At 43.1% G+C, this 15,760-nt stretch overlaps 1 protein-coding gene across 1 annotated transcript in view; it reads right to left on the minus strand.

Annotated features, from left to right (window-relative positions):
* Positions 1-899: 899 nt before the first annotated feature.
* Positions 900-15,760, minus strand: part of LOC135559392 (zinc finger matrin-type protein 3-like) — a 91,447-nt gene continuing 76,586 nt past the window's right edge. The window contains exons 3-4 of the mRNA XM_064993550.1: positions 9,413-9,536; positions 900-1,030 (exon numbers count right to left, since the gene is read on the minus strand). Of these exons, the coding sequence (XP_064849622.1) occupies positions 900-1,030; positions 9,413-9,536 (255 nt within the window). The remainder of the gene's footprint in view (positions 1,031-9,412; positions 9,537-15,760) is intronic.

The following is a 15,760-nucleotide window of genomic DNA, read 5'->3' on the forward strand; positions in this document are numbered from 1 at the left end:
GAGGTTATGCAAATATTTGCTTATTAAATCTTATTCTTTATCAAGAATCATTTCATATCTATATAGAATAATAATAATATATTTATTTAATTTGCCGCTTTTTCATTACACGTTGAATCACAAAGTCACCTTAAAAACAAAACAAACCAAAAACAATTTATTTTAACAAATGTAGGAGGATCTGGAAGTTATTGGGTGATGGTCTTCCACAGATTCAGGTGATAGATAATTCAGAAAGGTAGTATCTTGAGCCGAGGGAGCATTGATGGTACGGCCATGCAGAGAAGTAGAGACATCTGACAGACAGGGTCCGGAGCTCTTCATCGGGCACCTCATTGTCAACGCTCCTCCTCCGTAGATCAGGCTGGATCGTCCACTACTGACATGTAGCACCCACCTAGCTGGGTGATGCTTCGGCAATTGTAAAAGTGCCAGTAAGACCACCACACCTCAGCAGTAGTCCTGAAAATCTCCCTACAAGGCGAGCTTCTGCACCACCTCACACCACAGTCATATAAATGTGGTTTATGCATTAATTTTCTGACGCAGTCTCTTATTATGGTCCTATGATTTGAATTGGAATAGATCAATTAAGTACGGGTGGGCCTGCCAAGATAGCCACATATACTGTAGACGGGTTGGTTGTTTAGCAACAAAACCAACGAGTGTGCAATTATGGGGCAAAACAAATGGGGTTGGCTTAGATTGTTGACAACATGTAAACTGTATTTCCTCTCCAATGTTTATTGAAAATACAAATACTTGTGCACAATGAGCACTTCTTGTCTCTCAAACAGATTGTTAGAGTCGCCATACTTGCATTGCCATGAAATCAGTCAAAACATCTCAAAACAACACATGGTATCAAGGACAAGCTAAAACTAGCTGAAACAAGCCAACTACGATTTCCCACACGGCAGCTTCTTGTCATTGTTGATAGCTATCTGACAGTTCAGAATAACAACAATGGATAGCTTCAGGCCCCATCGAAGCTCGCACATCATTTTCGTGACATTGTCAGCCAACCTGTCTATTGGGTATATAGAGATAGGAAGTAAAGGCTACAAGTTATGGCAAATGTTTGGGATACCGGGAAGGGGTACAAAAAACAATTTTTTATTTATTTTTTTTTACCCTAAAGCAGTGAAGAATAAGTGAAAAAGAGATGATTACTCTCTTTCATCCACTTTTCAGTATTTCTTTTCAGAATGAGAAAACAATACAGTTGAAGTCAGAAGTTTACATTCTTAGGTTGGAGTCATTAACACTCGTTTATCAACCACTCCACAAATTTCTTGTTAACAAACTGTAGTTTTTGCAAGTTGTACTTTGTGCATGACACAAGTCATTTTTCCCACAACTGTTTACAGACAGATTATTTCACCTATAATTCACTGTATCGTAATTCCAGTGGGTCAGAATTTTACATGCACTAAGTTGACCGTGCCTTTAAACAGCTTGGAGCATTCCAGAAAATGATGTCATGGCTTTAGAATCTTCTGAAAGGCTAATTGACATCATTTGAGTCGATTGGAGGTGTACCTGTGGATGTTTTTCAAGGCCTACCTTCAAACTCAGTGACTGTTTGCTTAACATCAGGGGAAAAGCTAAATAAATCAGCCAATACCTCAGAAAAAAATTGTAGACCTCCACAAGTCTGGTTCATCTTTGGGAGCAATTTCCAAAAGCCTGAAGGTACCACGTTCATCTGTACAAACAATAGTACACAAGTATAAACACCATGGGAACACGCTGACATCATACCGCTCAGGAAGGAGACGCGTTCTGTCTCCTAGAGATGAACATACTTTGGTGCGAAAAGTGCAAATCAATCCCAGAACAACAGCAAAGGACTCTGTGAAGATGCTGGAGGAAACAGGTACAAAGGGATCTATATCCACAGTAAAACTAATCCTATATCGACATAACCTGAAAGGCCACTCACCAAGGAAGAAGCCACTGCTCCAAAACCGCCATAAAAAAGCCAGACTACGGTTTGCAACTGCACCTGGGGACAAAGATCATACTTTTTGGAGAAATGTTCTCTGGTCTGATGAAACAAAAATGGCCATAATGACCATTATGTTTGGAGGAAAAAGGGGGAGGCTTGCAAGCCGAAGAATACCATCCCAACCGTGAAGCACGGTGGTGGCAGCATCATCTTGTGGGGGTGCTTTGCTGCAGGAGGGACTGGTGCACTTCACAAAACAGATGGCATCATGAGGACAGAAAATGATGTGGATATATTGAAGCATCTCAAGACATCAGTCAGTAAGTTAAAGCTTAGTCGCAAATGGGTCTTCTAAAAGGACAATGACCCCAAGCATACTTCCAAAGTTGTGGTAAAATGGCTTAAGGACAACAAAGTCAAGATATTGGAGTGGTCATCACAAAGCCTACAGGCCTACAAACTTGACTCAGTTACACGAGCTCTGTCAGGAGGAATGGGCCAAAATTCACCCAACTTATTGTGGGAAGCTTGTGAAAGGCTACCCAAAACATTTGACCCAAGTAAAACCATTTAAAGGCAATGCTACCAAATACTAATTGAGTGTATGTAAACTTCTGACCCACTGATGAAATAAATAAAAAGCTGAAAATATCATTCTCTCTACTATTATCCTTAAAACAAAGTGGTGATCCTAACTGACCTAAGACAGGGAATTTTTACTGGGATTAAATTCCAGGAATTGTGAAAAACTGAGTTTAAATGTATTTGGCTAAGGTGTATGTAAACTTCCGACTTCAATTGTACATGCATCTGTCCACAACCCTTCTCCACTCCACCCACTCTCTTGCCACCCCTTCTGCTATCTCTTTCCTGGCCTTACAGCTCCTTCTCTCCATCCTCGCGGGCTTCGGCTCCTTGCTGTCATTTGGCATCACGGTGCCAGGGTCAGTGAACCAATCGCAGCCCTGAGAGGCAGACCGCCAGGGCAGCTGTGCCCCCCACGCCAGCTGCCAGCACCGCTCCATTCACAGACATACCCTTCAGTGTGTGTGTGTGTGTGTGTGTGTGTGTGTGTGTGTGTGTGTGTGTGTGTGTGTGTGTGTGTGTGTGTGTGTGTGGGCGTATGTGAAATGAACACTTCAACCGAAGAACCCTATTTCTCAGTTTGGAAAATGTTGGTGATATGGTATATTTCTCGTTATATAGTGGACAAGAAAACTGGACAAGAGGAATGCATACAGTGCCTTGCGAAAGTATTCGGCCCCCTTGAACTTTGCGAACTTTTGCCACATTTCAGGCTTCAAACATAAAGATATAAAACTGTATTTTTTTGTGAAGAATCAACAGCAAGTGGGACACAATCATGAAGTGGAATGAAATTTATTGGATATTTCAAACTTTTTTAACAAATCAAAAACTGAAAAATTGGGCGTACAAAATTATTCAGCCCCTTTACTTTCAGTGCAGCAAACTCTCTCCAGAAGTTCAGTGAGGATCTCTGAATGATCCAATGTTGACCTAAATGACTAACGATGATAAATACAATCCACCTGTGTGTAATCAAGTCTCCGTATAAATGCACCTGCACTGTGATAGTCTCAGAGGTCCGTTAAAAGCGCAGAGAGCATCATGAAGAACAAGGAACACACCAGGCACGTCCGAGATACTGTTGTGAAGAAGTTTAAAGCCGGATTTGGATACAAAAAGATTTCCCAAGCTTTAAACATCCCAAGGAGCACTGTGCAAGCGATAATATTGAAATGGAAGGAGTATCAGACCAATGCAAATCTACCAAGACCTGGCCGTCCCTCTAAACTTTCAGCTCATACAAGGAGAAGACTGATCAGAGATGCAGCCAAGAGGCCCATTATCACTCTGGATGAACTGCAGAGATCTACAGCTGAGGTGGGAGACTCTGTCCATAGGACAACAATCAGTCGTATATTGCACAAATCTGGCCTTTATGGAAGAGTGGCAAGAAGAAAGCCATTTCTTAAAGATATCCATAAAAAGTGTCATTTAAAGTTTGCCACAAGCCACCTGGGAGACACACCAAACATGTGGAAGAAGGTGCTCTGGTCAGATGAAACAAAATTGAACTTTTTGGCAACAATGCAAAACGTTATGTTTGACGTAAAAGCAACACAGCTCATCACCCTGAACACACCATACCCACTGTCAAACATGGTGGTGGCAGCATCATGGTCTGGGCCTGCTTTTCTTCAGCAGGGACAGGGAAGATGGTTAAAATTGATGGGAAGATGGATGGAGCCAAATACAGGACCATTCTGGAAGAAAACCTGAAGGAGTCTGCAAAAGACCTGAGACTGGGACGGAGATTTGTCTTCCAACAAGACAATGATCCAAAACATAAAGCAAAATCTACAATGGAATGGTTCAAAAATAAACATATCCAGGTGTTAGAATGGCCAAGTCAAAGTCCAGACCTGAATCCAATCGAGAATCTGTGGAAAGAACTGAAAACTGCTGTTCACAAATGCTCTCCATCCAACCTCACTGAGCTCGAGCTGTTTTGCAAGGAGGAGTGGGAAAAAATTTCAGTCTCTCGATGTGCAAAACTGATAGAGACATACCCCAAGCGACTTACAGCTGTAATCGCAGCAAAAGGTGGAGCTACAAAGTATTAACTTAAGGGGGCTGAATAATTTTGCACGCCCAATTTTTCAGTTTTTGATTTGTTAAAAAAGTTTGAAATATCCAATAAATGTCGTTCCACTTCATGATTGTGTCCCACTTGTTGTTGATTCTTCACAAAAAAATACAGTTTTATATCTTTATGTTTGAAGCCTGAAATGTGGCAAAAAGTCGCAAAGTTCAAGGGGGCCGAATACTTTCGCAAGGCACTGTATGTGAGAATTGTGTTCATTGACTACAGCTCAGCTTTCAACACCATAGTGGCCTCTAAGTTCATCACTAAGCTCAGGGCCTTGAGTCCTAGATTTCCAGACGGGCCGACCCCAGGTGGTGAGGGTAGGCAACAACACCTCCACCTTCGCTGACCCTCAACCTGTGGACCCCTCAAGAATGTGTTCTCAGCCCTCTCCTATACTCCCTGTTCACCCATGACCGCGTGGCCATGCAAGACTCTAACTCATGCAAGACTCTAACTTTGCTGATGACACGACGGTGGTAGGCCTGATTATCAACAATGACGAGAAAGCCTACAGGGAGGAGGTTAGAGCTCTTCTCTGTCCTGCCACCCAAATGGTGGAACCAGCTTGCCCTTGAAGCTAGGAGAGCAGAGTCCTTGCCCATCTTACGAAAACATATGAAACCCTACCTCTTCAAACAGTTTCTTAAATAATCCTCCTAAGCACTTGCACTTATAGAGTCTTCTGATGACAGTGATCGGGAAGAAAGAGTTGTTTTCACGGAAGAAGTTGACCAAGTTTTGAAATCAGTTTAATGCCCGGTGGAATCAGAGAGATGATGGAGAGAGTCAAAAAGAGAACACAGAAGGCTGTTTTATAAAACACTTGTCTCCAGATTAAAACACTTATTAAACACTTGTCTCCGCATCTTCAAACTAAGGGCAACCATGGCATCCATGACAGAGAGGGAGAAGTGTTCATACATGTAAGAGTAGCTACATTTTCAGATATTATAAGTTAACGATTTTGTCAGAAAGTTAATTTTATTGCAAGTTAAAGCTTACTGTTAACTAGCTAAGTAATGTTAGCTGGCTGGCTCGCTAGCTAACGTTACTTGTATGATCTGTGTAGTAATATTATTACTATCTCAAAAATCAATTTGCATTGCTAATTTAGCCTAATGTTAGCTAGCTAGCTAAAATTGAACCTAGTTGGTTAGCTTTAGCTACTGTACCTGCAGATTCAAGCATGGTAGTATTGCCGCTTTCAAAACAACTGGGAACTCTGAAAAATACAAGGTCAAATCATGATGTCAGTGATCTTCAGGTTGGAAAGTCTGAGTTCTAGAAAGAAGCCTGAGTTCCCGAGGCCAAGGACTAGATAAAGTCTATTTTTATTAGTACTTTTTTTTACTAGTTCCCAGTTGTTTTGAACTCATTGAAGTCCGTTTAGATTCTACCAGTTATTCCCAGTTGTTTTGCCCTAACGTGAATTCATTAAAGAGATGGGACTGAATGATGTTAATGGGTTTAGCACAAAAGACTCCATTATGTTCCAAAACATTCACGGGCCATTTTTTCAAAAGTGGTGTTACACGTTTATCAACCTTCTGTATCCTTTCCCATTGTTCCTCAAATGCAGCATATTTACCATTTTCTAGCTCTGAGCCTCTACTTTTATCCAATGTAAAAAACACCATTTCAAATGTTGTTACATAGGACCGAATCCAGGTGGTGGGTCACATATGGCCCTCCAAAGGGTGGCGTGGTCAGCCCGACGCATCACTGGTGACACACTGCTTACCCTCCAGGACATTAACAGCACTCTGTGTCAAAGAAAGTCCAAGAAAATCATTTAAGGACCTCAGTCACCCGTGCTATGGACTGTTAACTCGACAGAGACAGTAAAGGTGCGCCAGAGCCGGACACACACACACACACACACACACACACACACACACACACACACACACACACACACACACACACACACACACACACACACACACACACACACACACACACACACACACACACACACACACACACACACACACACACACACACACACAGAGCCAATGCTGCTGTCTCATGTTATAGAGACATTAAACCACTGGACACTTCCTGTTTCACACTGTATATTTAAATACTGTATTCTTGACATAGCTCCTTGTACTCTACTACTACTCTACTACTACTTTTTATAGTAGTTACACTGTTTATACACACCGCATATTTCTTTATCCACTGGATTCTTGACATAGCTTCACCCTAATATATATACTGCTGTGCATATCATTTTTAGTATATTTACTGTAAACTAATCTGTTGTATATAGATTGCATTTGGATTACTGTTACAGTGCTATTTGGTTGCTAATTGGATCAGTTCTGACATTTCTTGATTTTGTTATTATTCTATATTGTCGGGGGGGGGTATTTGCATACGCTATACCATCTGCTAAACTGTGTACGCGACCAATAAACTTTGATTTGATTTAGTGGATATGAATCATGCAAAGTCTTGATACAGTATTACATGCAGACTATAGAAAGACAACAGGTACAAATACATTTCCATGTCAGTTGACAACTCTGGGCATTACAATGAACTTATAAAATACAAAATCAGTAATGATCTGAAAATGCACATACAGTATATGGTTCTTGAAACGGTTCAAATATGCACCGGAGGTAATGAATGTTAAGCCATAATTCAGTACAACGGAAAAAATCCTATGACAGTTATTACACTGAGAGAGAGAGAGAGAGAGAGAGATTAACAGAAAAATCCACAAAAAAACTATATTTTTTATTCGTCCACTGTTGATAGAGTTCAGCAGTCAAGTTTTCAAGATATTGGACGTTCAAGAAGCAGTGTCACTTGCCACAGTATAATTTTTGATGCAAAATGAAGAGAAACGACAGTCCATCATTACTTTAAGACACGAAGGTCAGTAAATACGGGAAATTTCAAGAACTTTGAAAGTTTCTCCACATCTCAACATCAACTGTTCATAGGGAACTGTGTGAATCAGGCCTTCATGGTCGAATTGCTGGAAGAAAAAAACACTACTAGACCTTTGATCTGGAGTCCAAATTGGAGATTTTTGGTTCCAACCGCAGTGTGGATGAACGGATGATCTCTGCATGTATATTTCCCACTGTAAAGCATGGAGGTGGTGCTGCTATGGTGTGGGGGTGCTTTGGTAGTGACACTGTCTGTGATTTATTTAGAACTCAAGGCACACTTAACCAGCATGGCTACCACAGCATTCTGTACCGATACACCATCCCATCTGGTTTGAGCTTAGTGGGACTATCATTTGTTTTTCAACAGGACAATGACCCAACACACACCCCAGGCTGTGTAAGGGCTATTTGACCAAGAAGGAGAGTGATGGAGTGCTGCATTAGATGACCTGGCCTCCACAATCCCCAGACCTCAACCAAATTGAGATGGTTTGAGATGAGACAAACTGCAGAGTGAAGGAAAAGCCGCCAACAAGTGTAGCATATTTGGGAACTCCTTCAAGACAGTTGGAAAAGCATTCCAGGTGAAGCTGGTTGAGAGAATACTATAGATACTATAAAAAAGATGTAGATTTGTTTAACACTTTTTTTGGTTACTACATGACCACTATGGGTTATTTCATAGTGTTGAGGTCTTCACTATTATTCTATAATGTAGAAAATAGTAAAAAATAAATAAAAACCCTTGAATGAGTAGGTGTTCAAAGGTTTTGACCGGTAATGTATGTTCACATGCACACTAATAGCTACATATTAAACTGATTATGGCAGTAGGCCGAGTATGGTATTAATCATGTAAACACCTTACTGTGCTTATCTTAATCGGTCATAATCTAAGTAAGCATACGCCGATTAAAACACCCGGTTTTCTGAGCAATCTTTCAAATTATTAGGACACATTAATGCCTTAGTGTGAGTTCCAGCAGTGTATTTGATCTGCACATGTGCCAACAACAGCAGGGCAAGCCTCAATCGTATCCGCAAGTGAAGTGAGTTCGTAAAAACTGAAAGTATGCTAATTGTTTTCACATACAAACTTTATATGTCCGGACTCAGAATCAAATAGGCTTCCCAAAAATAACATGGTCGCTGTGGTAGAACGTTTATTTTGATTGACGATTTTCTGCATTTATCAAAGTCCCATCGGTAGCATGATTTCACGTGTCCATGTAAACAGGTTTATTTAGGGAAATCGTTCTTCTTGCAAAGCATGCAAACTATTATATTAATCTGACTATTCACCATAATTGCATTACTGTGTGCATGTGAACGTACCCAGTATGGCTGACTGAGCAACACAGGGAGATGATTTCAGTTAATTAATGGCTTGTCACAGAATAATTTGGGATATGATGTAAATAAGAAATAAGCTACCGCGAAAACACCTCTTTTTGCTGTCGGTGGTCAGCAATTTGAAGTATAAATGGCCTTTTATTTTACTTCAAATACTTGTTCTGTTTAGGATTTTTACTTGCAGTGAGCCAACCTACACATTTATTTTGCATATTTATCTATCTCAAAGATAAGTTATATATTGTTTTCCCTTGTTTTTTTAACCTAGTGTTTAAAGGGTGCAGTTGTCTTTAGTCTAATTTAAAGTGACTGAGACTCGAGTGCTCTTCCCCAAAGAAGCAAGGTCATAGTATGCACACACACACACACACACACACACGCACACGCACGCACGCACACACACACACACACACACACACACACACACACACACACACACACACACACACACACACATATTTGAGGAGCACCAACCTAGATGCAAGCTAGACCACTGAAATGTTTGTATGTGTGTGTGTTCAGTACCTGTGTGTGTGTGCGTGGCATTGGAGGCCTTGGCGAGATTGAACTGGCGAAGCCTTCTTTGGTGAGTCTTGCCGTTGTAGTGGATCTGGGCCTGGGCCAATGAATTAAGCTGGATGTTACACACCTTGGAAAAGAAAGATGGTTTTACACATAGACATACATTCTATGTACACTGTACTTTTAATACTATTAGAATGATATGTGATATTTAATTATGTGATTTTGTATCCACCTTGACACAGAGGCTGGACAAAAAAAACATTACAATTTTTTTTAGGTCATGTCCGTTCACTATGGTGCTCCCAGCAGGTAGGATACTGCATGGCTATTCGCTGTCACACGCACACACACACACACAGTCTTGTACAGCTAACCATGTGGGCACACACAATTCAGTCCCATTCAAAATCCTATTTTCCCTAACCCTAACCTCTAACCCTAAGCCTAACCTGTACTCTTACCCTAACCTTAACCCAAAAACCTAACCCTAACCTTAACCCAAAAACCTAACCTTAACCCTAACCCTAAAACTAACCCTAAACGTAATTCTAACCCTAACACAAATTCTAATCTTAACTCTAAACCCCTAGAAATAGCATTTGACCGTGTGGGGACTAACAAAATGTCCCCAGCCCAAAACGAACCAAATGTAGAATGAATCAATCCGAAAATCGATTCAAGCGTTTCGAACCGACGGTCGCTAATGTTTTTTCTCATATAATTTTATTTCCCTCTGCTGAAAATAGCTCTATGTTTTTGTGACTGAATTGATTTTTTATTTATTTATTTATTTCACCTTTATTTAACCAGGTAGGCAAGTTGAGAACAAGTTCTCATTTACAATTGCGACCTGGCCAGGATAAAGCAAAGCAGTTCGACACATACAACGACACAGAGTTACACATGGAGTAAAACAAACATATAGTCAATAATACAGTATAAACAAGTCTATATACGATGTGAGAAAATGAGGTGAGATAAGGGAGGTAAAGGCAAAAAAAGGCCATGGTGGCAAAGTAAATACAATATAGCAAGTAAAACACTGGAATGGTAGATTTGCAATGGAAGAATGTGAAAAGTGGAAATAAAAAAAATAATGGGGTGCAAAGGAGCAAAATAAATAAATAAATTAAACACAGTAGGGAAAGAGGTAGTTGTTTGGGCTAAAATATAGGTGGGCTATGTACAGGTGCAGTAATCTGTGAGCTGACAGTTGGTGCTTAAAGCTAGTGAGGGAGATAAGTGTTTCCAGTTTCAGTGCTTTTTGTAGTTCGTTCCAGTCATTGGCAGCAGAGAACTGGAAGGAGAGGCGGCCAAAGAAAGAATTGGTTTTGGGGGTGACTGGAGAGATATAGCTGCTGGAGCGTGTGCTACAGGTGGGAGATGCTATGGTGACCAGCGAGCTGAGATAAGGGGGGACTTTACCTAGCAGGGTCTTGTAGATGACATGGAGCCAGTGGGTTTGGCGACGAGTATGAAGCGAGGGCCAGCCAACGAGAGCGTACAGGTCGCAATGGTGGGTAGTATATGGGGCTTTGGTGACAAAACGGATTGCACTGTGATAGACTGCATCCAATTTGTTGAGTAGGGTATTGGAGGCTATTTTGTAAATGACATCGCCAAAGTCGAGGATTGGTAGGATGGTCAGTTTTACAAGGGTATGTTTGGCAGCATGAGTGAAGAATGCTTTGTTGCGAAATAGGAAGCCAATTCTAGATTTAACTTTGGATTGGAGATATTTGATATGGGTCTGGAAGGAGAGTTTACAGTCTAACCAGACACCTAAGTATTTGTAGTTGTCCACGTATTCTAAGTCAGAGCCGTCCAGAGTAGTGATGTTGGACAGGCGGGCAGGTGCGGGTAGCGATCGGTTGAAGATCATGCATTTAGTTTTACTTGTACTTAAGAGCAATTGGACGCCACAGAAGGAGAGTTGTATGGCATTGAAGCTTGCCTGGAGGGTTGTTAACACAGTGTCCAAAGAAGGGCCAGAAGTATACAGAATGGTGTCGTCTGAGTAGAGGTGGATCTCGAGACTAACCAGCAGCAAGAGCGACATCATTGATGTATACAGAGAAGAGAGTCGGTCCAAGAATTGAACCCTGTGGCACCCCCATAGAGACTGCCAGAGGTCCGGACAGCAGACCCTCCAAATTTGACACACTGATCTCTATCAGAGAAGTAGTTGGTGAACCAGGCGAGGCAATCATTTGAGAAACCAAGGCTGTCAAGTCTGCCGATGAGGATGTGGTGATTGTCAGAGTCGAAAGCCTTGGCCAGATCAATGAACACGGCTGCACAGTAATGTTTTTTATCGATGGCGGTTAAGATATCGTTTAGGACCTTGAGCGTGGCTGAGGTGCACCCATGACCAGCTCTGAAACCAGATTGCATAGCAGAGAAGGTATGGTGCGATTCGAAATGGTTGGTATCTGTTTGTTGACTTGGCTTTCGAAGACCTTAGAAAGGCATGGTAGGATAGATATAGGTCTGTAGCAGTTTGGGTCAAGAGTGTCCCCCCTTTGAAGAGGGTGATGACCGCAGCTGCTTTCCAATCTTTGGGAATCTCAGATGACACGAAAGAAAGGTTGAACAGGCTAGTAATAGGGGTGGCAACAATTTCGGCAGATAATTTTAGAAAGAAAGGGTCCAGATTGTCTAGCCCGGCTGATTTTTAGGGGTCCAGATTTTGCAGCTCTTTCAGAACATCAGCTGAACGGATTTGGGAGAAGGAGAAATGGGGAAGGCTTGGGCGAGTTGCTGTGGGGGGTGCAGTGCTGTTGACCGGGGTAGGAGAAGCCAGGTGGAAAGCATGGCCAACCGTAGAAAAATGCTTATTGAAATTCTCAACTATGGTGGATTTATCAGTGGTGACAGTGTTTCCTATCTTCAGTGCAGTGGGCAGCTGGGAGGAGGTGTTCTTATTCTCCATGGACTTTACAGTGTCCCCGAACTTTTTTGAGTTAGTGTTGCAGGAAGCAAATTTCTGCTTGAAAAAGCTAGCCTTGGCTTTTCTAACTGCCTGTGTATAATGGTTTCTAGCTTCCCTGAACAGCTGCATATCACGGGGGCTGTTCGATGCTAATGCAGAACGCCATAGGATGTTTTTGTGTTGGTTAAGGGCAGTCAGGTCTGAGGAGAACCAAGGGCTATATCTGTTCCTGGTTCTGCATTTATTGAATGGGGCATTCAAGTTTATTTAAGATGGCTAGGAAGGCATTTAAAAAAATATCCAGGCATCCTCTTACTGACGGGATGAGATCAATATCCTTCCAGGATACCCCGGCCAGGTCGATTAGAAAGGCCTGCTCGCTGAAGTGTTTCAGGGAGGGTTTTACAGTGATGAGTGGAGGTCGTTTGACCGCTGACTCATTACGGATGCAGGCAATGACGCAGTGATCGCTGAGATCTTGGTTGAAGACAGCAGTGGTGTATTTAGAGGGCAAGTTGGTTAGGATGATATCTATGAGGGTGCCCGTGTTTAAGGCTTTGGGGAGGTACCTGGTAGGTTCATTGATAATTTGTGTGAGATTGAGGGTATCAAGTTTAGATTGTAGGATGGCTGGGGTGTTAAGCATGTTCCAGTTTAGGTTGCCTAGCAGCACGAGCTCTGAAGATAGATGGGGGGCAATCAGTTCACATATGGTGTCCAGAGCACAGCTGGGGGCAGAGAGTGGTCTATAGCAGACTGCAACAGTGAGAGACTTGTTTTTAGAGAGGTGGATTTTTAAAAGTAGAAGTTCAAATTGTTTGGGTACAGACCTGGATAGTAGGACAGAACTCTGCAGGCTATCTTTGCAGTAGATTGCAACACCGCCCCCTTTGGCAGTTCTATCTTGTCTGAAAAGGTTGTAGTTTGGAATTAAAATTTCAGAATTTTTGGTAGTCTTCCTAAGCCAGGATTCAGACACAGCTAGAACATCCGGGTTGGCAGAGTGTGCTAAAGCAGTGAATAGAACACACTTAGGGAGGAGGCTTCTAATGTTAACATGCATGAAACCAAGGCTATTACGGTTACAGAAGTCGTCAAAAGAGAGCGCCTGGGGAATAGGAATGGAGCTAGGCACTGTAGGGCCTGGATTCACCTCTACATTCACCTCTGCATCGCCAGAGGAACAGAGGAGGAGTAGAATAAGGGTGCGGCTAAAAGCAATAAGAATTGGTCATCTAGAATGTCTGGAACAGAGATTAAAAGGAGGTTTCTGGGGGTGATAAAATAGCATCAAGGTATAATGTACAGCCAAAGGTATGGTAGGATGTGAATACAGTGGAGGTAAACCTAGGTATTGGGAAAAAAAAGAAACTGAAACAAGAAGCTCCCACGCTGAGGTCTGTCCAACGCTGGTCCGACCAATCTGACTCCACACTCCAAGACTGCTTCCATCACGTGGACTGGGACATGTTTCGTATTGCGTCAGATAACAACATTGACGAATACGCTGATTCGGTGTGCGAGTTCATTAGAACGTGCGTTGAAGATGACGTTCCCATAGCAACGATTAAAACATTCCCTAACCAGAAACCGTGGATTGATGGCAGCATTCGCGTGAAACTGAAAGCACGAACCACTGCTATTAATCAGGGCAAGGTGTCTAGTAACATGACCGATTACAAACAGTGCAGCTATTCCCTCCGCAAGGCTATCAAACAAGCTAAGCGTCAGTACAGAGACAAAGTAGAATCTCAATTCAACGGCTCACACACAAGAGGCATGTGGCAGGGTCTACAGTCAATCACGGACTACAGGAAGAAATCCAGCCCAGTCACGGACCAGGATGTCTTGCTCCCAGGCAGACTAAATAACTTTTTTGCCCGCTTTGAGGACAATACAGTGCCACTGACACGGCCTGCAACGGAAACATGCGGTCTCTCCTTCACTGCAGCCGAGGTGAGTAAAACATTTAAACGTGTTAACCCTCGCAACGCTGCAGGCCCAGACGGCATCCCCAGCCGCGCCCTCAGAGCATGCGCAGACCAGCTGGCTGGTGTGTTTACGGACATATTCAATCAATCCCTATACCAGTCTGCTGTTCCCAGATGCTTCAAGAGGGCCACCATTGTTCCTGTTCCCAAGAAAGCTAAGGTAACTGAGCTAAACGACTACCGCCCCGTAGCACTCACTTCCGTCATCATGAAGTGCTTTGAGAGACTAGTCAAGGACCATATCACCTCCACCCTACCTGACACCCTAGACCCACTCCAATTTGCTTACCGCCCAAATAGGTCCACACTGCACTGCACACTGCCCTAACCCATCTGGACAAGAGGAATACCTATGTGAGAATGCTGTTCATCGACTACAGCTCGGCATTCAACACCATATTACCCTCCAAGCTCGTCATCAAGCTCGAGACCCTGGGTCTCGACCCCGCCCTGTGCAACTGGGTACTGGACTTCCTGACGGGCCGCCCCCAGGTGGTGAGGGTAGGTAACAACATCTCCTCCCCGCTGATCCTCAACACTGGGGCCCCACAAGGGTGCGTTCTGAGCCCTCTCCTGTACTCCCTGTTCACCCACGACTGCGTGGCCACGCACGCCTCCAACTCAATCATCAAGTTTGCGGACGACACAACAGTGGAAAGGCTTGATTACCAACAACGACGAGACAGCCTACAGGGAGGAGGTGAGGGCCCTCGGAGTGTGGTGTCAGGAAAATAACCTCACACTCAACGTCAACAAAATTAAGGAGATGATTGTGGACTTCAGGAAACAGCAGAGGGAACACCCCCCTATCCACATCGATGGAACAGTAGTGGAGAGGGTAGCAAGTTTTAAATTCCTCGGCATACACATCACAGACAAACTGAATTGGTCCACTCACACAGACAGCATCGTGAAGAAGGCGCAGCAGCGCCTCTTCAACCTCAGGAGGCTGAAGAAATTCGGCTTGTCACCAAAAGCACTCACAAACTTCTACAGATGCACAATCGAGAGCATCCTGGCGGGCTGTATCACCGCCTGGTACGGCAACTGCTCCGCCCTCAACCGTAAGGCTCTCCAGAGGGTAGTGAGGTCTGCACAACGCATCACCGGGGTCAAACTACCTGCCCTCCAGGACACCTACACCACCCGATGTTACAGGAAGGCCATAAAGATCATCAAGGACATCAACCACCCGAGCCACTGCCTGTTCACCCCGCTATCATCCAGAAGGCGAGGTCACTACAGGTGCATCAAAGCTGGGACCGAGAGACTGAAAAACAGCTTCTATCTCAAGGCCATCAGACTGTTAAACAGCCACCACTAACATTGAGTGGCTCCTGCCAACACACTGACACTGACTCATCTCCAGCCACTTTAATAATGGGAATTGATGGGAAATGATGTAAATATATCACTAGCCACTTT

The sequence above is a fragment of the Oncorhynchus masou genome, chromosome 18 (genome assembly GCF_036934945.1).
Source record: "Oncorhynchus masou masou isolate Uvic2021 chromosome 18, UVic_Omas_1.1, whole genome shotgun sequence".
NCBI lineage: Eukaryota > Metazoa > Chordata > Actinopteri > Salmoniformes > Salmonidae > Oncorhynchus > Oncorhynchus masou.